This window comes from Bombina bombina, chromosome 2 (genome assembly GCF_027579735.1).
Source record: "Bombina bombina isolate aBomBom1 chromosome 2, aBomBom1.pri, whole genome shotgun sequence".
Taxonomy (NCBI): domain Eukaryota; kingdom Metazoa; phylum Chordata; class Amphibia; order Anura; family Bombinatoridae; genus Bombina; species Bombina bombina.
The window spans coordinates 1,012,464,945-1,012,491,641 of NC_069500.1; the positions used below are offsets into that span (position 1 = coordinate 1,012,464,945).

At 37.8% G+C, this 26,697-nt stretch overlaps 1 protein-coding gene across 3 annotated transcripts in view; it reads right to left on the bottom strand.

The window, feature by feature from the left end:
* The window catches only part of PRSS12 (serine protease 12), a 504,723-nt gene that overhangs the window by 107,267 nt on the left and 370,759 nt on the right, over window positions 1-26,697 (bottom strand). For all 3 annotated transcript variants that reach the window (XM_053703591.1, XM_053703592.1, XM_053703590.1), the window contains 2 exons: window positions 21,714-21,916; window positions 13,288-13,366 (listed from right to left, as the gene is read on the bottom strand). In XM_053703591.1, the coding sequence (XP_053559566.1) occupies window positions 13,288-13,366; window positions 21,714-21,916 (282 nt within the window). The remainder of the gene's footprint in view (window positions 1-13,287; window positions 13,367-21,713; window positions 21,917-26,697) is intronic.

Below are 26,697 nucleotides of genomic sequence, written 5' to 3' on the forward strand. Positions count from 1 at the left end.
ATTTCTTATATACTTTTTAGAGGCTTTATTGTTTATGGGGGCATTACAACAGGCAACTGGGGGCCTATTGGTGCTAGTGAGAATTATTTTGGGAAAGGATGTGAAGGCAGGGACATTGAGGGTTTATTTGCAGTGAGATCTGGACAGTAAGGGGTTATAAGAAGTTAGAGTGAATATGTTTAGAGCAGTTAATGGAACCAGTATTAATAGTGATTAGGAGGCTCTGGTGGGTTTCTGTTATGCAGACATGGGTTAGCTGCAGTAATGTTCTCCCCTTTAATGTTTTCCAAATGGTCCAGTTTGAATGTAGAGTATATATATATATATATATATATATAGAAACATATATAAAGAAAATTTGTTTATATTATGTTAAGAACATTTGAGTTTAAAAATACAGTGCATCAGGGGCCCGATCCGATATGCAGCGTCGCCCGCAAAAGCCGGCGACGCCAAATTTTGCGCTGGTTTGGTATCCTATATACGGCATAACATAGAAGATACGCTCATATATTTCACCTTTCGGCCGTAGTTTTTTGGACCATAGAGTGATATACCAAACCCACGAAGTTTGGTATCCAATATACAGCGTAAGGACTTACGTGGCGAAAATGGAGAAATCTTACTCCATTTTCACCTTGCCACAAACTGCAGGCGTAGTAAGCCTTACGCTGAGTATTGGAGCCCCGTAACTCCCTAAACTGCCTGCAAAATAAAACCTAACACCTAACGCATGCGCAATGTCTATCTACCTGTCAACCGCAATCCCCCGCCGCAATCCCTAATAAAGTGTTTAACCCCTAAACCGCCACTCCCGGACCCCGCCGCCACCTGTAGAGTATATATATATATATATATATATATATACATATACAGTGTATATATATATATATATATATATATATAAACATATATAAAGAAAATTTGTTTATATTATGTTAAGAACATTTGAGTTTACAAATACAGTGCATCAGGGGCCCGATCCGATATGCAGCGTTGTCCGCAAAAGCCGGCGACGCCAAATTTTGCGCTGGTTTGGTATCCTATATACGGCGTAACATAGAAGTTACACTCGTATATTTCACCTTTCGGCCATTGGTTTTTTGGACCATACTGCAGGCGTAGTAAGCCTTACGCTGAGTATTGGAGCCCCGTAACTCCCTAAACTGCCTGCAAAATAAAACCTAACACCTAACGCATGCGCAATGTCTATCTACCTGTCAACCTCAATCCCCCGCCGCAATCCCTAATAAAGTGTTTAACCCCTAAACCGCCACTCCCGGACCCCACCGCCACCTACATTAACTATATTACCCCCTAATGTGAGCCCCCTACCCCACGCCACCTACATTAACTATATTACCCCCTAATGTGAGCCCCCTACCCCGCTGCCACCTACATTAACTATATTACCCCCTAATATGAGCCCCCTACCCCGCTGCCACCTACATTAACTATATTACCCCTAATCTGAGCCCCCTACCCCGCCGCCACCTACATTAACTATATTACCCCCTAATGTGAGCCCCCTACCCTGCCGCCACCTACATTAACTATCTATATTACCCCCTAATGTGAGCCCCCTACCCCGCCGCCACCTACATTAACTATATTACCCCCTAATCTGAGCCCCCTACCCCGCCGCCACCTACATTAACTATATTAACCCCTAATGTGAGCCCCTTACCCCGCCGCCACCTACATTAACTATATGACCCCTAATGTGAGCCCCTTGCCCCGCCGCCACTTACATTAACTATATTACCCCCTAATCTGAGCCTCCTACCCTGCCGCCACCTACATTAACTATATTACCCCCTAATCTGAGCCCCCTACTCTGTCGCCACCTACATTAACTATATTAACCCCTAATCTGAGCCCCCTACCCCGCCACCACCTACATTAACTATATTACCCCCTAATCTGAGCCCCCTATCCCGCTGCCACCTACATTAACTATATTAACCCCTAATTTGAGCCCCCTATCCCGCCGCAACCATTTTTAAATATATTAACCCCTAATATGATCCCCCTACACCGCCGCCACCTATATTAAATTTATTAACCATTAATCTAATCCCCCTACACCGCCGCCACCTATATTAAATATATTACCCCTAATATGATCCCCCTACACCGCCGCCACCTATTTTAAATATATTAACCCCTAATATGATCCCCCTACACCGCCGCCACCTATATTAAATTTATTAACCCCTAATCTAATCCCCCTACACCGCCACCACCTATATTATATGTATTAACCCCTAATCTGAGCCCCCTACACCGCCGCCACCTATTTTAAATATATAAACCCCTAAACCTAAATCTAACCCTAACACCCCCTAACTAAATTATTATTTAAATCTAAATAATATTAATATTAACTAAATTATTCCTATTTAAAACTAAATACTTACCTATAAAATAAACCCTAAGATAGCTACAATATAATTAATAATTACATTGCAGCTATTTTAGGGTTTATATTTATTTTACAGGTAACTTTGTATTTATTTTACCAAGGTACAATAGCTATTAAATAGTTAATAACTATTTAATAGCTACCTAGTTAAAATAATTACCAAATTACCTGTAAAATAAATCCTAACCTAAGTTACCATTACAGCTAACACTACCCTATCAATAAATTAATTAAATAAACTACAATTATCTCAACTAAAATACAATTAAATACACTAAACTATATTACAAAAACAAACAAACACTAAATTACAAAAAATAAAAAAAGATTACAAGAATTTTAAGCTAATTACACCTAATCTAATAAAATAAAAAAGCCCCCCAAAATAATAAAATTTCCCTACCCTAAACTAAATTAAAAAAGTAATCAGCTCTATTACAGCCCTTAAAAGGGCCATTTGCGGGGCATTGCCCCAAAGTAATCAGCTCTTGTACCTGTTAAAAAAAAAGAACAACCCACCACCCACACACCCCTACTCTAAAACCCACCCGATCCCCCCTTAAAAAAAAACTAAGTATAACCCCAAAGTGCTCCTTACCTGTCCTGAAGACCAGAGGAGAAGGTCCTGTTCCAGGCGGTGAAGTCTTCTTCCAAGCGGCGACATCTTCTTCTTCCAGGAAAAAGCCGGCATGGAGCGGAGGAGTTGAAGACCGATGACCGCAGAGCTGAAGACCGTCCACTCTGGAACTAAAGACCGGTGATGCTGGAACTGAAGATCGGCGACACTGGAACTGAAGACCGGAGCCATGCAGCGTGGAGGATCCTCTTCATACGATCTCTGCCGTACACTGAATAGGAATTCAAGGTACGCGATTAAAAATGGAGTCCCTTGAATTCCTATTGGCTGATTTGAGCCTTCAAATTCAAATCAGCCAATCAGATGAGAGTTACTTTAATTCTATTGGCTGATTTGAATAGACAATAGAATAAGAGCTACTGTAATTCTATTGGCTATTCTAATCAGCCAATAGAATTACAGTAGCTCTTATTCTATTGGCTATTCAAATCAGCAAATCAGCCAATAGATTTAAAGTAGCTCTCATCCGATTGGCTGATTTGAATTTGAAGGCTCAAATCAGCCAATAGGAATTCAAGGGACGCCATTTTTAATCACGTACCTATTCAGTGTACGGCGGAGATCGTATGAAGAGGATCCTCCACGCTCCATGGCTCCGGTCTTCAGTTCCAGCATCACCGGTCTTCAGTTCCAGCATCGCCGGTCTTCAGTTCCAGAGTGGACGGTCTTCAGCTCTGTGGTCATTGGTCTTCAACTCCTCCGCTCCGCGCCGGCTGGTTCCTGGAAGAAGATGTCACCGCTTGGAAGAAGACTTCACCGCCTGGAACAGGACCTTCTCTGCCGGTCTTCAGGATAGGTAAGGAGCACTTGGGGGTTAGACTTAGGTTTTTTTAAGGGGGGTTAATATAGTTAATATAGGTGGCGGCGGTGTAGGGGGATTAGATTAGGGGTTAATATATTTAATGTAGCTGGCAGCGGTGTAGGGGAATCATATTAGGGGTTAATATATTTAAAATAGGTGGCGGTGGTGTAGGGGGATCATATTAGGGGTTAATATATTTAAAATAGGTGGTGGCGGTGTAGAGGGATTAGATTAGGCGTTAATACATATAATATAGGTGACGGTGGTGTAGGGGGATTATATTAGGGGGTAATACATATAATATAGTTGGCGGCGGTGTAGGGGGATCATATTAGGGGGTAATACATATAATATAGGTGGCGGCGGTGTAGGGGGATCATATTAGGGGGTAATATAGTTATTATAGGTGGCGGTGGTGTAGGGGGGTCAGATTAGGGGGTAATACATATAATATAGGCGGCGGCGGGGTCCGGGAGCGGCGGTTTATGGGTTAATACATTTATTGCTAGGAGTGAGAGGGGGGATTGCGGATAGAAGGGTATACGTATCGGGCTATTTTTGGGAGGCGTGTTAAACAGTAACGGGAGATTTAATATTTTAGTTAGGTTGTTCATGTGGCGGCAGTTTCTAAAGTGCCGTAAGTCACTGGCGACTCCAGAAATTTGTACTTACGCTGATTTCTGGACATCGCTAGTTTGTCCGACTTACGGCACTTTAGCAAATGCCAGCGCCATATATCTGATAGCTCGCTGTGCGAGGTGAAACTACGGGTGGCGCAGGTTTCCAGCCGTATATCGGATCGCGCCCAACATTTCTAATAATAACTTTGTGCTGAATCACAATTCACTCATGTAAATTACGTATTTTTTACTTGAGACCACTAAAGTAGTAAAAAATGTACCTGTGCAGAAAACATTTTCATATGTCTGTATACCTGAGGCAATAGTATCTTCAGTGGATGTGTGATCTACTGTAAAGTCTTTAGAGTTTTACTGGTAGACCACAATCAGCACTTACTTTTGCATAAAATGATTGATCTGTTCGGTGGGAAATGGAGTTCCATATGGGTAATAAGTCTTGGCGATTGTTATAGTAAGAAGAAAGAAGATTGTATTAATTTTTATTCATAAAAACCATCATAAATGTAGTTATAAGCATCACTAAATACAGTTTGCTTGTTATCCATCACAAAAAATAGTATGTGTGATTTTTTTGATTTTTTTTTTTGGGGGGGGGGTTAATGTAGCAAATTTATTAAAATAATTGCTCACATACTTTAATAGGTTCATCATTCATGTTTCAGGATACAAAAAATTCCCACACACATCAGGGGTGTAGCCAACATAGTGGTTCACACAGTGTAATTATAAAAATCTTTATTGACATTGTATTAAAAAAAAACCATGATGAACTCAGGCAACATGAGCCAGATGTGTTTGGTATATGATGTACTTACTCACTGATTCTTAACAGGATAACAGTCACATTCATTTTTAAAGTCAAGCTAGCCAATCACGTCAAAAGCCCCACACATGTTTCTAATCATATGAATGACAGCCTTAACTCTGCATATTCTACCAGAATACATAAACAAAGACATGAAATCAATCTAAACTAATAAATCAGAGCTTCATGTAATTAAATAAATTAAAGACTCTGTACAAAAAATAATAGATAATAAACTGATTGTAAAAATAAATTTACTAAACAAATAATGTGAATCCCAGACAGGGATTTTGGTATCTGAATTAATTATCAAAAAACCTCCTGTTGGCTTAAAAACATAATTTATGCTTACCTGATAAATTCCTTTCTCCTGTATTGTAGTCAGTCCACGGGTCATCCATTACTTATGGGATTATATCTCCTCCCCAACAGGAAGTGCAAGAGGATCACCCAAGCAGAGCTGCTACATACCTCCTCCCCTCTACGTCATACCCAGTCATTCGACCGAAACCAAACGAGAAAGGAGAAACTATAGGGTGCAGTGGTGACTGGAGTTTAAGATAAAAAATTTTAGACCTGCCGTAAACAACAGGGCGGGCCGTGGACTGACTACACTACAGGAGAAAGGAATTTATCAGGTAAGCATAAATTATGTTTTCTCCTGTTAAGTGTAGTCAGTCCACGGGTCATCCATTACTTATGGGATACCAATACCAAAGCTAAAAGTACACGGAAGACGGGAGGGAAAGGCAGGATCTTTACATGGAAGGAACCACTGCCTGTAGAACCTTTCTCCCAAAAACAGCCTCCGAAGAAGCAAAAGTGTCAAATTTGTAAAATTTTGAAAAAGTATGAAGTGAAGACCAAGTTGCAGCCTTGCAAATCTGTTCAACAAAGGCCTCATTCTTAAAGGCCCAAGTGGAAGCAACAGCTCTAGTAGAATGAGCTGTAATCCTTTCAGGAGGCTGCTGTCCAGCAGTCTCATATGCTAAACGTATTATGCTACGAAGCCAAAAAGAGAGAGAGGTAGCCGAAGCTTTTTGACCTCTCCTTTGTCCAGAATAAACGACAAACAGGGAAGAAGTTTGACGAAAATCCTTAGTTGCCTGCAAATAAAATTTCAGGGCACGGACGACGTCCAGATTGTGCAGAAGTCGTTCCTTCTTTGAAGAAGGGTTAGGGCACAATGATGGAACAACAATCTCTTGATTGATATTCCTGTTAGTGACTACCTTAGGTAAGAACCCAGGTTTAGTACGCAGAACTACCTTGTCTGAATGAAAAATCAGATAAGGAGAATCACAATGTAAGGCCGATAACTCAGAGACTCTTCGAGCCGAGGAAATAGCCATTAAAAACAGAACTTTCCAAGATAACAGCTTGATATCAATGGAATGAAGGAGTTCAAACGGAACACCTTGCAGAACGTTAAGAACTAAGTTTAAGCTCCACGGCGGAGCAACAGTCTTAAACACAGGCTTAATCCTAGCCAAAGCCTGACAAAAAGCCTGAACGTCTGGAACTTCTGACAGACGTTTGTGTAAAAGGATAGACAGAGCTGAGATCTGTCCCTTTAACGAACTAGCAGATAAACCCTTTTCTAAACCTTCTTGTAGAAAAGACAATATCCTAGGAATCCTAACCTTACTCCATGAGTAACTCTTGGATTCGCACCAATGTAAGTATTTACGCCATATTTTATGGTAAATTTTCCTAGTAACAGGTTTCCTAGCCTGTATTAAGGTATCAATCACTGACTCCGAGAATCCCCGCTTTGATAGAATCAAGCGTTCAATCTCCATGCAGTCAGCCTCAGAGAAATTAGATTTGGATGTTTGAAAGGACCCTGAATCAGAAGGTCCTGTCTCAGAGGCAGAGACCAAGGTGGACAGGACGACATGTCCACTAGATCTGCATACCAGGTCCTGCGTGGCCACGCAGGCGCTATTAGAATTATCGATGCTCTCTCCTGTTTGATCCTGGCAATCAATCGAGGAAGCATCGGGAAGGGTGGAAACACATAAGCCATGTTGAAAACCCAAGGTGCTGTCAGAGCATCTATCAGTACCGCTCCCGGGTCCCTGGACCTGGATCCGTAACAAGGAAGCTTGGCATTCTGGCGAGATGCCATGAGATCCAGATCTGGTTTGCCCCAATGCTGAAGCAGTTGGGCAAACACCTCCGGATGAAGTTCCCACTCCCCCGGATGAAAAGTCTGGCGACTTAGGAAATCCGCCTCCCAGTTCTCCACGCCTGGGATGTGGATCGCTGACAGGTGGCAAGAGTGAGACTCTGCCCAGCGAATTATCTTTGAGACTTCCATCATCGCTAGGGAACTCCTTGTCCCTCCCTGATGGTTGATGTAAGCCACAGTCGTGATGTTGTCCGACTGAAACCTGATGAACCTCAGAGTTGCTAACTGAGGCCAAGCCAGAAGGGCATTGAAAACTGCTCTTAATTCCAGAATGTTTATTGGAAGGAGTCTCTCCTCCTGAGTCCATGATCCCTGAGCCTTCAGGGAATTCCAGACAGCGCCCCAACCTAGCAGGCTGGCGTCTGTTGTTACAATCGTCCAATCTGGCCTGCTGAAGGGCATCCCCCTGGACAGATGTGGCCGAGAAAGCCACCATAGAAGAGAATCTCTGGTCTCTTGATCCAGATTTAGCATAGGGGACAAATCTGAGTAATCCCCATTCCACTGACTTAGCATGCACAATTGCAGTGGTCTGAGATGCAGGCGTGCAAAAGGTACTATGTCCATTGCCGCTACCATTAAGCCGATTACCTCCATGCATTTAGCCACTGACGGGTGTTGAATGGAATGAAGGACACGGCAAGCATTTAGAAGTTTTGATAACCTGTCCTCTGTCAGGTAAATTTTCATTTCTACAGAATCTATAAGAGTCCGCAAGAAGGGAACTCTTGTGAGTGGCAATAGAGAACTCTTTTCTACGTTCACCTTCCACCCATGCGACCTTAGAAATGCCAGAACTAACTCTGTATGAGACTTGGCAGTTTGGAAACTTGACGCTTGTATCAGAATGTCGTCTAGGTACGGAGCTACCGCTATTCCTCGCGGTCTTAGTACCGCCAGAAGAGAGCCCAGAACCTTTGTAAAGATTCTTGGAGCTGTAGCTAACCCGAAGGGAAGAGCTACAAACTGGTAATGCCTGTTTAGGAAGGCAAACCTTAGATACCGGTAATGATCCTTGTGAATTGGTATGTGAAGGTAGGCATCCTTTAAATCCACTGTGGTCATGTACTGACCCTTTTGGATCATAGGTAAGATGGTCCGAATAGTTTCCATTTTGAACGATGGAACTCTTAGGAATTTGTTTAGGATCTTTAAGTCCAAGATTGGTCTGAAGGTTCCCTCTTTTTTGGGAACCACAAACAGATTTGAGTAAAACCCTTGTCCGTGTTCCGACCGCGGAACTGGGTGGATCACTCCCATTAGTAAAAGGTCTTGTACACAGTGTAGAAACACCTCTTTCTTTATCTGGTTTGCTGACAACCTTGAAAGATGAAATCTCCCTTTTGGAGGAGAAGCTTTGAAGTCCAGAAGATATCCCTGAGATATGATCTCTAACGCCCAGGGATCCTGGACATCTCTTGCCCAAGCCTGGGCGAAGAGAGAAAGTCTGCCCCCCACTAGATCCGTTTCCGGATCGGGGGCCCTCACTTCATGCTGTCTTAGGGGCAGCAGCAGGCTTTCTGGCCTGCTTGCCCTTGTTCCAGGACTGGTTAGGTTTCCAGCCCTGTCTGTAGCAAGCAACAGTTCCTTCCTGTCTTGGAGCGGAGGAAGTTGATGCTGCTCCTGCCTTGAAGTTACGAAAGGCACGAAAATTAGACTGTTTAGCCCTTGGTTTGGCCCTGTCTTGAGGCAGGGCATGGCCCTTACCTCCAGTAATGTCAGCGATAATTTCTTTCAAACCGGGCCCGAATAATGTCTGCCCTTTGAAAGGTATGTTAAGCAATTTAGATTTAGAAGTCACATCGGCTGACCAGGATTTAAGCCACAGCGCTCTACGCGCTTGAATGGCGAATCCGGAGTTCTTAGCCGTAAGCTTAGTTAAGTGTACTACGGCATCAGAAATAAATGAATTAGCTAGCTTAAGGACTTTAAGCTTGTCTATAATCTCATCCAATGGAGCTGAGCTAAGGGTCTCTTCCAGAGACTCAAACCAGAATGCAGCCACAGCCGTGACAGGCGCAATGCATGCAAGGGGTTGTAATATAAAACCTTGTTGAACAAACATTTTCTTAAGGTAACCCTCTAACTTTTTATCCATTGGATCTGAAAAAGCACAGCTATCCTCCACCGGGATAGTGGTGCGCTTAGCCAGAGTAGAAACTGCTCCCTCCACCTTAGGGACCGTCTGCCATAAGTCCCGTGTGGTGGCGTCTATTGGAAACATTTTTCTAAATATAGGAGGAGGGGAAAAGGGCACACCGGGCCTATCCCACTCCTTGCTAATAATCTCTGTAAGCCTCTTAGGTATAGGAAAAACGTCAGTACACACCGGTACCGCATAGTATCTATCCAGCCTACATAATTTCTCTGGAATTGCAACCGTGTTACAATCATTCAGAGCCGCTAATACCTCCCCTAGTAATACACGGAGGTTCTCAAGCTTAAATTTAAAATTTGAAATGTCTGAGTCCAGTTTACTTGGATCAGATCCGTCACCCACAGAATGAAGCTCTCCGTCCTCATGTTCTGCAAATTGTGACACAGTATCAGACATGGCTCTATTATTATCAGCGCACTCTGTTCTTACCCCAGAGTGATCGCGTTTACCCCTAAATTCTGGCAATTTAGATAGTACTTCAGTCATAACATTAGCCATGTCTTGTAAAGTGATTTGTAAGGGCCGCCCTGATGTACTTGGCGCCACAATATCACGCACCTCCTGAGCGGGAGGCGAAGGTACTGACACGTGAGGAGAGTTAGTCGGCATAACTTCCCCCTCGTTGTCTGGTGAAATTTTCTTTACATGTACAGATTGGCTTTTATTTAAAGTAGCATCAATGCAATTAGTACACAAATTTCTATTGGGCTCCACATTGGCCTTTAAACATATTGAACAAAGAGATTCATCTGTGTCAGACATGTTTAAACAAACTAGCAATGAGACTAGCAAGCTTGGAAAATACTTTTCAAATAAATTTACAAGCAATATAAAAAACGTTACTGTGCCTTTAAGAAGCACAAAAAACTGTCACAGTTGAAATAACAATGAACCAAATTAGTTATAGCAACCAAATTTTCACAGTAAATGCATTAAGTTAGCAAAGTATTGCACCCACCAGCAAATGGATGATTAACCCCTTAGTACCCAAAAACGGATAACAATTTAATATAAACGTTTTTATCACAGTCAAAACACACTCTCACAGGTCTGCTGTGAGTGATTACCTCCCTCAAAACTAGTTTTGGAGACCCCTGGGCTCTGTAGAGACGTCCTGGATCATGGAGGAAGAAATAGGAAGACTGTGACTGAATTTTTACTGCGCAATAAAGCGCTAAAATAGGCCCCTCCCACTCATAATACAACAGTGGGGAAGCTCAGTAAACTGATTTTATTCAGAAAAAAACGACAGCCATGTGGTAAAAATCATGCCCATAAAGTTTTATCACCAAGTACCTCAGAAAAAAACGATTAACATGCCAGTAAACATTTTAAAAATAAAATTATGAAATGTTATTAATAAGCCTGCTGCTAGTCGCTTTCACTGCAGTGGAGGCTCAAATATAACTTAAATGTATACAGTATTTTCTTAGTGAAGTTCCATTCCCCAGAAATACCTCAGTGTAAACATACATACATATCAGCCTGATACCAGTCGCTACTACTGCATTTAAGGCTGCACTTACATTACATCGGTATTAGCAGTATTTTCTCAGTCAATTCCATTCCTTAGAAAATAATATACTGCAACATACCTCCTTGCAGGTGAACCCTGCCTGCTGTCCCCTGTTCTGAAGTTACCTCACTCCTCAGAATGGCCGAGAACAGCAAGTGGATCTTAGTTACGACCGCTAAGATCATACACAAACTCAGGTAGATTCTTCTTCTAATGCTGCCTGAGAAAAAACAACACACTCTGGTGCTGTTTAAAATAACAAACCTTTGATTGAAGAAATAAAAACTAAGTTTAACAACCACAGTCCTCTCACACGTCCTATCTATTAGTTAGGTGCAAGAGAATGACTGGGTATGACGTAGAGGGGAGGAGCTATGTAGCAGCTCTGCTTGGGTGATCCTCTTGCACTTCCTGTTGGGGAGGAGATATAATCCCATAAGTAATGGATGACCCGTGGACTGACTACACTTAACAGGAGAAATATATTCTCTGTCACCCCTTCTAATATATTTAGTAATATCCTGAAGATAGAAGTCATAGTTAAAGGGCCATGATTCCCAAATGTTGAAACACTTGAAAGAGATGCAGCATAGCTGTAAAAAGCTCACTAGAAAATATCACCTGAACATCTCTATGTAAAAAAGAAAGATATTTTACCTAAAAAATTCCTCAGTAGCCACATCCCATTGTAAAGGACTTCTAAGCAGCAAATCAATATGTCTGTCCTGGGACAGCTGAAGGAGTGAGCTTTCGTGCACTCTCATGTTATTTCCCTATTCAGTTTAAGGAAGTTTACTATGAAATCTCATGAGAGTTAAGTGAACTCTCATGAGATCACAGTAAAAGAGTTCATGACCTCAGCACTGTTGATGCTGATTGGCTGCTGTTCATTTCTTCATTTTTTATTTTTTTTACCTGCAGCTGGGAGCAGCTGAGTATAAATTTTTACACAGAACTTACTCTGCTGAGCTGAGGAAATTGTGAGGTAAAATATCTTCCTTTTTTACATAGAGATGATCAGGTGATATTTTCCTGTCAGCTTTTTACAGTTATACTGCATCGATTTCAAGTGATTTAGCATATGAGTATTATGTCCCTTTAAACTTTCATGTATCAGACAGATCATGCAATTAAAAAAAATACTTCTATTACCAAATGTACTTCATTTTCTTGGTATACTTGGTTAAAGAGTCTACCTTGATAGGATTAGGAGTGTGCATGTGTATTGAGAAATAAAGGATAGCAAGAGAAAGATGTAAATTTTATAACAGAACTAATAGGATTTTTTTTATTTTAAATTGTATGCTCCATCTGAATCATGAAAGTTTAATTTTGACTTACGGTATATGTCCCTTTAATGGTCTGCTCATTCTTCATATGTAGCTTTATCACAGCTTTATCACATAAATACATTACAAAAATTGTGTGGTGATACATTTTTAAAATTAAACACTTTACCAGATTGAGATATAAATTAAACACTGACTTGTACATATGCACAAGATTTCAACAGGAAGATAAAGCTTTCATTCTATGACTTAAAGGGACCTTACAGTTTTGTTTAATCCAAAAGCTGACTTTTCAAAATGTATCTCAGTTTTATTCTCTTTGAAAAACTCATGTTTCTGTACAGAATAAATCAATGTAAAAAAGCAGCAGTTTTCCTTATCAGCCAGGGAGGATTAGTATCTCCATGGTGAAAAAAACACACTTCGCTCTACAATGATTTTTGAAATTTCAACACAATCTTCTTTGCAATGATCTTGGAAGATTTCATAGTAAACTGTCTTGAAATGAGGAGAAAAAGAAAGAAAGTGTGCCTATTTAGGTTTCCTTTAAGTCCCAGGACAAGTATTTGGATTGGGTGCTAAAAGTTGTTTTGTTGACATATGTTAATGCTAGTCTTTAGTTTTCACAATATTGTTCTAAGAACTATATCCCTTTAAGGGCCTTTTTAGGTCAAATATTGTTGTATTGAAGCATTGCCTAAATTGACACATTGCAATGTCCTACATTTGAGTTTGATTTTAATTTCTGACAAGATAAATTGGTTTTGCATTTATCATTTATCTAATTCACTTCCATGAGCATGCTAAGAAAATCACTTACCTGAGGGAATTTTTCCCTCCAATAATTCGCTTAGGTCGGCGATGCAGCAGCCTTAAACCGCAACCAGATAAGGAAGATTCTGTAAAGAAGCCAAGAGTATTTATTTAGAAAATTGTCAAAGCACTAAAATATTTCCTTGTAATCAGCACTTTAAGAATGAAGGGGGAAACCTTGTCCCAAAATGACATGTAATATAAACTAATGAAAATACTTAACACCTAAGAGGTTGTAAGATCATGTGTATAATTATGCTTATGCCAACTGAGAGGCAGGGAAACAAGTCTTAGATCAACCAGTGAGGCAGCTGTAATGTCAGCCAAGTCTTTCTTCAGCTAAGTGAAAGCAGTAGGTCAGAGGAACATGATGAAAGATACATTTCTACTTTCTAGTGACTATTAGGAAGAATAATAAAATGTAGAACATGAAACGTGTGTTATACATGATGTGTAAATAGAATACAATTTCTATAAATAGTATGTATCTAACATTAATCTTCTAATTTTAGAATAATTATCTAAGGAAAGAGAAATTACATTTTCTACAGGATTTATTAAAGGAATACTATAATTATATTTAATGTTTTCATGTGCCATAACACTGTAAAATATAACATATAAATAATGAAATGTTTAATTGCATAGTACAATATATTTTTAATACAGTTTCCTTCCCCTCTCCTATTATTTTAATTTAGCTTTGAATATTATGGGCTTTCCAGTTCTATTTAGAGTTTTTATACACACACGTATATTCATTTATTGTAACACTACACAAAACTAGTGTAATTATAAGGTGCCTTATGTCCCTTAAAACTTATATATATTCATTTTTATAAAGGAGGTTTTAACCAAAAGACTACCATTTGTGAGTTTAATTAAAATATTATGATTTATATTGTGTTTCTTGAAATGACAATAAGGCAAAAAATATTATTTAAGGGACAGTCAACACCAGATTTTTTTTTGTTTTAAAAGATAGATAATCCCTTAATTACCATTCCCCAGCTTTGCATAGCAAGCAGAGTTATAATAATTCAAAATTTACATCTGTAATTACCTTGTATCTAAGCCTCTGCAGACTGCCCCCTTATTTCAGTTCTTTTGACAGACTTGCATTTTAGCCAATCAGTGCTCACTCCTCTGTAAATTCACGTGCATGAGCTCAATGTTATCTATATAAAACACATGAACTAATGCCCTTTAGTGGTGAAAAACTTTCAATATGCATTTAGTTTAGAGGCGGCCTTGAAGGTCTAAGAAATTAGCATATGAACCTCCTAGGTTTAGCTATTAACTAAGAATACCAAGAGAACAAAGCAAATTGGTGATAAAAGTAAATTAGAAAGTTGTTTAAAATTACATGCCCTATCTGAATCATGAAAGCTTTTTTTTTTACTTGACTGTCCCTTTAAACATACACATTTATTTATATTTGTTTATGTATTTATTTATTTGTACTAACCATCCTCTACACTAGATGATTAGTTGCTTCTAATGGCTACAAAACTTACAGAAAACTGAAACAAGTATATAGTGCACTTGGTTTGACATGGCATATAAAATTGCCTGTACTGAGTATATCCATTTGTATTTTTCATTATATGTGTGCCTTTTGTGCCTACCCTACATTGGTGCCTTGTATTTTTTGTATCCATATTTTGGGAGCTCAAAAAGCCATTTCAAACTAATCTTTTCTAATCTAATCCAGTTATTATGTTACATGTAGCACAGTTAGACAAACAGCACATGACTTAAGTATGAAATATATATTCTTTGCACAGAAAAAGGAAAAATTAAAACTAAGGCCGTCATTTATCAACTGCTGTACAGAGTGTTCACTAAAGCAAGCCTGTCCACACGGGATCGCGGAATGTGGGCAGCGTATTGCAGCAATAAGCTGCCCATATTTAACAATGCACAAGCGTGTGCTTGTGCAATGCAGCCTCCTGCTAGGGAGTTGTCAATCATGGGGTGAATGTACCTGGGCTGATTTAATCTGCCAGCTAATAGCTGGCATACTGGTTAGGAAGCTGATGACCACTACTTCTTAACTTGCTCATGTGAGCCAGCAGCGATGGGCCCCCAGAGCTGCCTATGCAGCTTGATAAATGGGCGCCTTAACGTGCCCTACATCATTTTAATGTGAATAGATGTTGACTTTAATGTCCATTAAGAGGACTGGAAATAGTTTTAGAACTTGTGATGTATAAATATTGAAATGTATTTTAATACTGAATACTAATCCTGATTCAGCATTCTATTCACGCTCTTTTCTGGATCCTTCAGACAGCTTCTGTGTGTGAATATGAGCTTGTACAATGATGTGCAACCAAAACAACCCCAGAACTTGGCGTAAAGGCTGGAGACATGGTAATCTGAGGAGAGATATAAGTAATCTAGGGGCGTCTGTATGGTCTAGGAGCATGCACAAGTAATCCAGGAGTGGAGGGGTCTGGACACTCAGTACGGCCTGGCTCTTCTTGTGCGGGGTTTGGCAGTCCCAGTTTTCTTTAAAAGCAATTGAGACACATATAAGGCACAAAACAATGAATGAGGGACAGAAGGACAAAGCTACATGTCCAGGGTGTCTAGTAGCTCTGCAATACAATCACTAACATGTAGTAGCTAAATAACCAATTACAAAAATGTGAGGACAAAAGGGTGGAGGATAAAAGGGACAATGACCCTGTGCTAATTACTATGTATCTGGCTTGACAGTGCTATATACTGTAATTAATTTGTGCGCTATATGGACTTCCTCATGCCAATCAATGTTAGTTTCAATTTGCTTTTGTGATGAAGAATATAATTGTGTAAATATGTTTACATATTAGTTTTTAACTTGCGGCCAAACTAATTGCTGCTGGTTGTTAGTAAACAGTGAACTCATTTAACATTGCTCTATTAGTAGGTCACACTGCACTTATATCACAGGGACATTGAACACTATGAAATGTTAATGTTTATTATATTACTATGTATAGTAAAAAAATATATTTGCAATATTCTTTTGTTATTTACTTTATTCCTAAACATGTAATATTGTCTAAACCATGATTTATCTGACTACCTTAAATCCCATACTACTCTACTTCTTCCCATTTTGCAACACACTAATTCGCCCACTTTCCTGCATCTTTTTCTGTCATCCTGTGTAGATTCAGTGTATATTTTTGAGTGTGTATGGAGGTCTATAGCAGTTATATAGCTAAAGTACATTAAAGGTGTCCAAATGAAATAAATATTAAAAATTACTGACCTAAATCAAAAGGAGGCATTAAATTGTCTAGTTTCAACATATGTAGACCAGTGTTTCTCAACCGTGGTCCTCAAATACCCTCAACATGCCAAGTTTTCTTTATAGCTGAACCACTGCACAGGTGAAGAAATCATCTGGTAACTAACCTGTTCTCACCCATTAGCTGATTATTTCACCTGTGCATTGGTTTAACTATAATAAAATCCTGGCCTGTTGGGGGTACTTGAGGAGCGTGGTTGAGAAACACTGATGTAGACCACCCTGTGCTTTATCATTCCCATGGTAAAATGATGATATTATTTATAGGGGACAGTGTTAAAATGTTTTTGACTCAAGGAGCTTGTGATATATAATTACTTGTATATCCTCTTTTTTTCCTGAGATTTACCATAATAACATGACATCAATGCAGATTTTAGGTAGGAAATGTTTCATCAATCCACCCAATCTCATACGATCAGGTTGATTGACACCCCCTGCTGCAGGGGGCGGCATTGCACAAGCAGTTCACCAGAACTGCTTGTGCAATGTTAAATGCTGACAGTGTATGCTGTCGGCATTCAGCAATGTCGGGCAGACCTGATACGCTACAGCGGATCATGTCAGTCCGACTGTTAATAAATCGGCCCTTTATGTTATTTATAACCTCAAAGCTAAATATGAAGGGTGCATGATATACTGATTTAGGAACTCACCTTTTACACTACCTTTATGTATTTATTTTTTGCTACCACCACCTTCACAGAGCAATGGACATGTAAAAAAGACACAATCTTGAGAATTAAACAGATATTTAACACTTTGAGATTATAAAATAAATATTAAATTATATGGGGAAAAGATTGCATTTTACTTTGTTTATTTTGTATCTTTTTCCTATAATTAAATTCTAAAAATTGTGGGTTTTCCAATTCAAGTTAATATGGTAGTGCAGACTTCAGAGTTAACACTGCTATTAGGTGTAAACCATAGTGACCAATTTAAACTGGCCCTAATTGGCATAGAAGGAAGCCTAGGTTACAACATGTTGCCACCCACTGGTTTATGGATACTAAGAGGCATTTTTAAGAAATGTCTTGCAGACCTGATCCAACAGTGCGGATCAGGTCCGCAAGACATCGCTGAATGCGGAGAGCAATACGTTCTCCGCATTTAACATTGCACCAGCAGCTCACAAGAGCTGCTGGTGCAACGCCGCCCCCTGCAGACTTGCGGCCAATGAGCTGCCAGCAGGGGGTGTCAATCAACCCGATCATACTCGATCGGGTTGAATTGTTGCGATTCCTGTCCGCCTGCTCAGGCGGACAGGGTTATGGAGCAGCGGTCTTTGTGACTGCTGCTTTATAACTGCTGTTTCTGGCGAGTCTGAAGACTCGCCAGAAACACGGGTCGTCAAGCTCCTTTCGGAGCTTGATAAATAGGCCCCTAAAACTTTACTCTTTTTTTCAATTATTAAACAACCGATTTTTAAAAAATACATCTTTATATTAGGCTCAGGATAATCTTTGCTTTTCAGTATATAATATATATATTCTGTTTAGAATATATTTAGGGGCCAATTTGTCAAAGTCTGATGGACTTGATACGCTGTAGCGTATCATGTCAGCCAGACATCACTGATTTAACATTGCACACGCAGTTCTAGTGAACTGCTTGTGCAATGCTGCCCCCTACAGATTTGCAGACAATCGGCCGCTAGCAGGGGGTGTAAATCATCCCCATCGTATAGGATCATCAGGATTGATGTCCGCAGCCTTAGAGGCAACGGACCAGTTAAGGAGCAGTGGTCTTAAGACCGCTGCTTCATAACTGATGTTTCCGGCCCCTTAGTGTTAAATGTCCCTTTAAAGGGACACTGTACCCAAAAAAATTCTTTTGTGATTCAGATTGAGCATCAAATTTTAAGCAACTTTCTACTTTACTCCTATTATCAAATGTTCTTCATTCTCTTGGTATCTTTATTTGAAATGCAAGAATGTAAGTTTAGATGCCGGCCCATTTTTGGTGAACAAGCTGGGTTGTCCTTGCTGATTGGTGGATAAATTCATCCACCAATAAAAAAGTGCTGTCCAGAGTATTGAAACCAAAAAAAAGCTTAGATGCCTTCTTTTTCAAATAATGATAGCAAGAGAATGAAGAAAAATTGATAATAGGAGTAAATTAGAAAGTTGCTTAAAATTGCATGCTCTTTCTGAATTACAAAAGAAAAAAAATTGGGTTCAGTGTCCCTTTAAATTGAAGGGGATCACTGCAGAGACAGATTTTGAAAAGCGCCAATTTCTTTACTGCAATATATTTAACTGAATCTACATCTAATTAATTATAATTCTTAATAAAGGTTTGTGTGGTGGTAAAATGGATGGGGCATTTCTGTAGTTGAAAACAGAAACAAAAAATAACCTATATTAAATTTTCAGTTTGCAAAACTAAAGCAAACCTCTAATTAGTGTTTACTTCACAATGAAAGCATATTGTAAATGTAATATTGCAGTCAGGAGAGAAACACAAAAGAGAGCTGTATAAAATACTGATGCCAGTCTGCAAAATTAAAAGGAACCTGCAGTTTCCATCTGGAGTCACTGTATAATACAGAATAACTATCCCAGCAATCACAATGCTAACCCAACAGACAATTAGAAGTATCAGCATTTATCAGGTTTACATGCACTGTAATATGCTTATGGGTAAAAATATATTACTTAATGAATTTAAAGTACACTCAAGAGTTTGCCTTTTATGACTGAGCAGTGATGAGGCTCCTGCTGGCATTTTGTCACATGTGTTTTAAAAGCCTCTACATTTCTTCATCTACATATTTATATTTTGCAGATCCACTTTGGTTTTTGTAATAATACCCAAATGTACAAACAAGCTATCTCCCAATAGTCTTGTTTTATTCATTTTAATGGTACTTTCCATCTGCACAGCGTGAGACATTTGTGAATGTAATTACCAATAAAGTAAAAAACATGCTGTTCAAGTACATAAGAAATTGTGTAAATCCATTACTGGTAAAGCTAAAGTAAACCATTTTCACAATGTATACAAGTATTAAAAAGCTAGGCATAATAATGTTATTTCCACCACAGTTTCCTTCCTGAGAGACAGATAGAGAGACAGACAGATAAACAGACAGACAGGGGGATAGATATTCATCTGTTTTAAAATAAAAAAAAAAACTGTCAAAACATTTTTGACAGAATGATAATTTTGAATGGTCATACAACCTACTGCAAATATACAGCCAAAAGTCTGCATTTGTAAAAAGCTGTTTTTTTTGCACAAAAAATACATCGTTCATCACCTTATTCTGCACAGCTATTTACATTTTAGACAACTAAGGGCTATATTACGAGTGGAGCGTTAACAGTTCCGTGTAAGCGAAAAGGGGTTTATCGCTGGTGTTTTCGCGCATCAGTTTTTTGGCTCGTATTACAAGTTGAAAGTTAACACGCATTGGGTTAGAGCAACCTCAGAACTCTGGTTAACTGTTTTGCAAAACAAAAAAGTGTCACAATACACATCAAAAGTACAGTTACACCTATGATAATGCCAGCTAATAAAAATCATTACAGAAAAAAATTCCAAAATTGCAAAACGTTATAAGGGCTCAAAGATATGAGGTCTCGGGTGTTAGAAAAAAAGGACTGCAAAGGGCTTTAACACAGAGATACATGTATATACATGTCTAAAGATGTATATGTATATATATATATATATATATATATATATATATATATATATATATATATGTGTATATATGTATTTATGTGTGTATATATGTATTTATGTATTTATGTGTGTATATATGTATTTATGTATTTTTGTGTGTATATTTGCAGTTAATAAAGTGTTATACTGTGTTACTAAATATTTCACATTCCAATGTTCTTTACATAGGGGAATATGTCCAAAGTATTTATAAATAGACATTCATATATATATATATATATATATATATATATATATATATATATATATATATATATATATATATATATATATATGTGAGAAGAAAGAGCTGCAGCACTCCAAATGGATTTTTTAGTGATTTATTTTCAAGCAAGAAAACATAGGCGACGTTTCGGGCTTTGCCCTTTCTCAAGCCAAGTGATATATATATATAGATATATATATATATGTATATATCTATACCTATATATAATCATGTTTTATATAGGTAAAAATATATTTTTGTGCAAAAAAATCAGATATATGTAGAAACTGATATTTATGAAGAAATAGAACATATTTTTCTATGTGAAGAATATTGGAATATGAAATATCCATATTTTCATGTTGGGTTAGCACACAAGACTATGCCATGGGGATTGCATGCCATGGGAATTGCAGTTGCAATACAACTGATTGTTCTCCCTTTACCATATAAAGACATATTACCGATACAGACAGTGACACTCTCTGTTACTATCGGTAATACGTTTCCAATGATGCCCTGGATGGTGTGGGAGGGAGGTAGCTGGGTGGTGCATTGTGGGAGGGGAGGGTTCCCTACGCTAGAGAAAAAGGATTTGGTGAGGGATGGGTCCCCTATGCTACAGAAAAGGGCTATGACAGGGGCATGAGGTCCCGATAGATGATCGCTTGGGGGAGATCGCTACACTATAGTAATACATTTTTTTATTAATAAATTAATTAATAAAACAATACAATTTGTATAAACTGGGTACTGGCAGAAGCTTTTACAACCATTTGTGTTATGACTGTCCAATCGGTATGTAAATAATTTCAGCGCAAATTAACATTTTTAATATGATCCCATGTAGCAGCAAAACTGTGGCATTAAATATAACAAAATGGGCCTAGATCAATACCTTAAAAAAAAAAAAAAAAAAAAAAAAAGCTCTGTGTCTGTTTAAATGGAGGTATAGCAGAAATGCTAAAATGTCTCCGGTATTTTGGGCAAGTTTTTCTCTGAAATTCCTAGAAGCAAAGGGGTTAAAAAGCAAAACAAATCAAGGTAAAATATATATTTGATTCATTTTGTTATTTTTATGAGATATTAGTGTTATTTATTTTGTAATAGTACACAAGTAATGAAGTTGTGGGGGGAAAAAACAGTTTTCTGCTTATATTTTTTTAGCATGTGGATTAGGATGGTAATCTCCAATTTGCATTTTTGTCAGTCATAAATATTTATACAATACCTTTGCTCACAGGCCATTCCTTCTTGCTTAAATAGTCGCAAATCACACCAGCATCTTCACTGTGGCGGCAGTTGTGTTTGCCAATATCTTGCTTAATACAATCTACCAAAGATCTTTCATTTCCTGAGCATTTAACATTATCAACATGGATGGGACCTCTTCCTTCTCCAAAATATGCCATAGTCCTGGCCTTTGCTGGACCCCTAAAATGACATTATAAACATACAGCATAATTAAAATTATTCATAGTCTTGTGTGTATTGCATATTATTTTTGAAACAGAAACCAATTAAGACTAATAATATAATTAGTGGAATTTAATTTAACAAACATCACTGATTCCATTGCCTTTAAAATGAATTGTTCAAAGAACTACATGTAATGACTACGCTGTATATTTATTTCAGCACCGCAAAATAGTTGACCTCACTCTTCATAATAATAAACATCTATACAATTTGAACCAGAACCTATGATCTAATTGGACATCATTGTAAACTAAAGACAACGATTGTGCACATATCATCATTAGCATTTGGTACACATCTTTTTAATAAATGTAGTGTATAATGTAATTAGTGGACCACATTTATCTTGCAAAAAGCTGATCACAATCAATTTATGACATGCACAATAATTTACATATTTCATTTAAACAAAGAAATATTTCAAAGGGATTTTAATCTGAGCACATTTCTAATATAATTATGAAGGAACACTGTTTAGTATTGTAAGAAAAATGTGTTTTGTACGAAAAGGGTTAAAGGGATATGAAACCCAAAAATATTATATTGTGATTCAGACAGAGCACTCAATTTTAAAAAAGTTTCCAATTTACTTCTATTATCAAATTTGCTTATTCCAATTATATTCTGTGCTGAAGAGATACCTAGGTAGTCATCTGGAGCACTATATGGCAGGAAATAGTGCTGCCATCTAGTGCTCTTGCAAATGGATAACATTCTTGCAAAACTACTGATGAATAGTGCTCCTAAAATGGGACGGCTACAAAGCATACATCCCTGCTTTTTAAAAAAAGATACCAAGAGAAAGATGAAAAATGGATAATAGAAGTAAATTAGAAAGATGTTAAATCACAATCTATCTGAACCATAAAAGAAAGGCTTATTTTGATTTGAAACCAACAGCAATTGCTAGTTTGTGCTTGACTTTGCTATGAAATATTAGCTCACCTGGGATCGTGATGTGGAGCAGTAAAGGCTAAAGATAGCCGTTGGAACATAAGGTACTCCTGTACGGATTGAATGTATTCACATATGACTACACACCAACACAGTGATATACTTAGTTTTGTGTAATGCTGAATTGATGGCAGATCTGCATGTTGTTTAACTAAAGTGTCTGTGTATACCCAGGATTAACGTGTAAAGTGTCCTAATTGCTTGCTACCTGTTTGATACAGTTTAAGGATTCCGCAAACAGCTTGCCCAGTTTGTGATTTAACACTTTGGGGTAAATTTATCATATGCTGGGCAAACATGATTCGCTGTAAAAAATCATGTCCGCCCGACATTGCTAAATGCCAACGGCATACGCTGTTCTTGTGAAATGTTTGTGCAATGCCGCTCCCTGCACATGCGTGGCCAATCGCCCGCTAGCAGGGGGTGCCAATCATCCAAATCAGATTGGGATGATTAATTGTTAAGGAGCAGCGGTCTTATGACTAATATGCATGCATGAATTAGGGGATGCCAATGCTATTGCTTTTTGAATAAGCAGAACAATACAAAGATTGCTTGAAACATATTGACACAATTTTAAGCAAATATGCAGCATTTTTTTAATTTAGGTGAATGTATTTGACAATGTGTTTAGCCCCTTTGCTTGGGAAAATGATCATTTACAAAAATAAAGGGCCAGATTACAAAAGGAGCGCTATGTAATGCTTTTCTTAGAGAGCTAATTGCGCTAAAAGTAAACTGCGCTGGTATTACGAGTTGAAAGTCCAAATTTATTGCTTTTGTGCTTAACTTGCGCAAAAAGCAGAATTTACAATATTGTGCACAATACTCTATTCCCCCTTAGAACTCAATGGAGCAAAAAAGTAGAAAATACGTAACACCCTACCCACTCGCAAACACGATTGCATATTATCATGTGCGCTAAACTGACATGAAAGTATGAATATTTCACATTCCAATGTTCCGCATATAGCAGAATAAGCTATACATTTTCATAAATACATATTTCTATTTATACATCTGATTATATTTTGGTACAATATATATATATATCTATACATATATATATATATATATATATATATATACATGTTTAGATATAGGTATAGATATAAATGTATATATATATATATATAGGAATATCTATTTATAAATACTTAGAACATATTCTGCTATATGCAAAACATTGGAATGTGAAATATTTACAGAAAATACACAGTACACTTTATTAAATATGAATATTGCATAAATATGATTTTTCATGTTTTCATCTACTTTACTGCAAAGGACTCCAATGCATTTACATATATATATATATATATATATATATATATATATATACACTAGGCGATAAGCCTGCCCAGAGGGCAGTCTATTTAAAAAAAAAAAAAAACTACAAACCCCAAAGCTAAAATTACACAAAATAAAAAATGTAAATTTCCAGGAAAAAAATAAACAAAACTATCCAAAATAAAAATTAAAATCTAAACTAATACCCCTATAAAAAATCCCCCCAAAAATAAAAAACACCCCCTAATCTAATACTAAACTACCAATTGCCCTAAGTTAAATTTTTACCTAAACAAATGACCAATTACCCCCTAACAGTAAAACCCCACACACACCAAACCCCCGAAAATAGGAATGCAAGGTACTCCAATAAATATGGGGTACCATTCATTTAATCTTCAGTGTGCGGTGGACAATTGCATTAAGAGGAGCGCCATGCCGCTTTGGACTGCTGCCGCTGAGGACCGCCGATGAAAACTGCCGCTGAGGACCGCCGCAGAGGATCTTTTCATCGGGGAAGCCAGCTCCGCTCTGCACCGCAGGAATGGTGAGTACCTATTTGTGGGTTAGATTTAGGATTTTTTTTTAATATTTGGGTTTTTTTTATTTTAAGATAAGGGATTTAATGGGCTTTTAAAAGAGCTGAATGCCCTTTAAAGGGCAGTAAAAGAGCTTTAGGGGCAATGGGTAGTTTAGTTTTTTTTAGTGTTAGTTTTTTTTTATTTTGGGCGGTTTAGTGGGTGGGGGTTTTTTATTGTTAGGGGGGACTTTTTAAACATAAAAGAGCTGTTTAAGTTAGGACAATGCCCTACAAAAGGCCCTTTTAAGGGCTATTGGTAGTTTAGTTTAGATTAGGGGGTGTTCTTATTTTGTTTTTTGTTTTTTTTCTTCATAGGGATTAGCCTTATTTTTTTTATTTTTGATAATTTTGTTTATTTTCTTCTGTAATGTTAGACTTTTTATTTTTTGTAATGTTAGGTTCATTTTTTGTAATTTAACGTTAGGATTTTTTATTTTAATTGTAATTTAGTAGTAATTGGGGTTAATTTAGGTAGTGTCAGGTTAGGGGGCTTAGTAATTAAATTAGTTATTTGTGTTGTGGGGGGTTGGCAGTTTAGGAGTTAATAGGTTAATTAGCTTTATTGTGATGTGGGGGGTTGGTGGTTTATGGGTTAATTAGGTTTATTGCAATGTGGGGGTTTGTCGGTTTAGGGGTTAATAGTATAATTAGTTAGTTGGCGTAAGGTTTTGTGGTTTTAGGTTTAATATTGTAATTTATTTAGTTGGTGTTGTGGGGGTTTGGCGGTGTAAGGGTTAGGTAGTTTCTGTTGTGGGAGTTTAGCGATTTAAGCATTATTTTTTTTGTTAATACTTAGTACGGGCGGTTATGTTTATTTTTTTTCTTAATACTTTGTGTGGGTGGTTAATTTTTTTTTTTAATACTTCGTGCGGGCGATTAATTTGATTTTTTTATACTTCGTACGGGCGGTTAGTTTTTTTTTCTTAATACTTTGTGTGAGTGGTTGTTTTTGTATTTTCTATTTCTTGAGGGCTTCGCTGCATCCAGGTGGATTATTTTGGCTGCCTCGCACAGCCAACATTCCTTTGAGGATGCGTGAGCAACTGGTGACGGACACGTTATATTTATATATATATATATATATATATATACACATATAAATAATAAATACATATGTGCACATATTGGGCCAGATTACAAGCTGAGCACAAAATATCATTTCCACGAAAGCGATATTTTCGCTCAACTTAGTAATACCAGCGCATGCAAATATGCGCTGGTATTACAAGTGAGGTACAATGCGAACACGTCCTTGCATTGTCCTCAAAAACTGCCTAGTGTAGTAATTCTTAAAAAAAATAAAGGATAAGACCTCATATCTTTTTAATAATAATATTTTTTAAGTGTAGTTGGTAATTTATTTGTGATATGTTTTGTGATACTTTTTTGTTTCGCAAAACAGTTAACCACAGCTCTGAGGACGCGATAACCCAATGAGCATTACCTTGAATTGCGCTCAAGCGATGACATTTACTTTCAACTTGTAACACCAGCACAATTTAACTTGCGCGTGAACAACGCATAAACCCGATATCACTTGCGTGCAAATCTTTGCGCTTACTCGTAATCTGGAATGCTTTAATAAAACAGATTTTATTTTAAAACTACAAAGATATACAGAACAGTATAAAAATGAGCATTATACATTATTCATTATAGCAGCAAATGTATAACAGTAAAAAATGTTTTATTCATCTGATGCATATAGTTCCTCACTAAAAGCAACACATTAAACAGATACAATAGTCTATTAATTTTATTTAGCATTCATTTTTGTGGTTGTAGGCCTTAGGATCTTTATTTATTTACAGTAAAATGACATTTCATTTTAACACAAAGGGCTAGATTACAAATAGCAGGCTATTGTTAGCGCCAGTCGTGATAACTAATATTGCAACTGTGCTAACGTGCT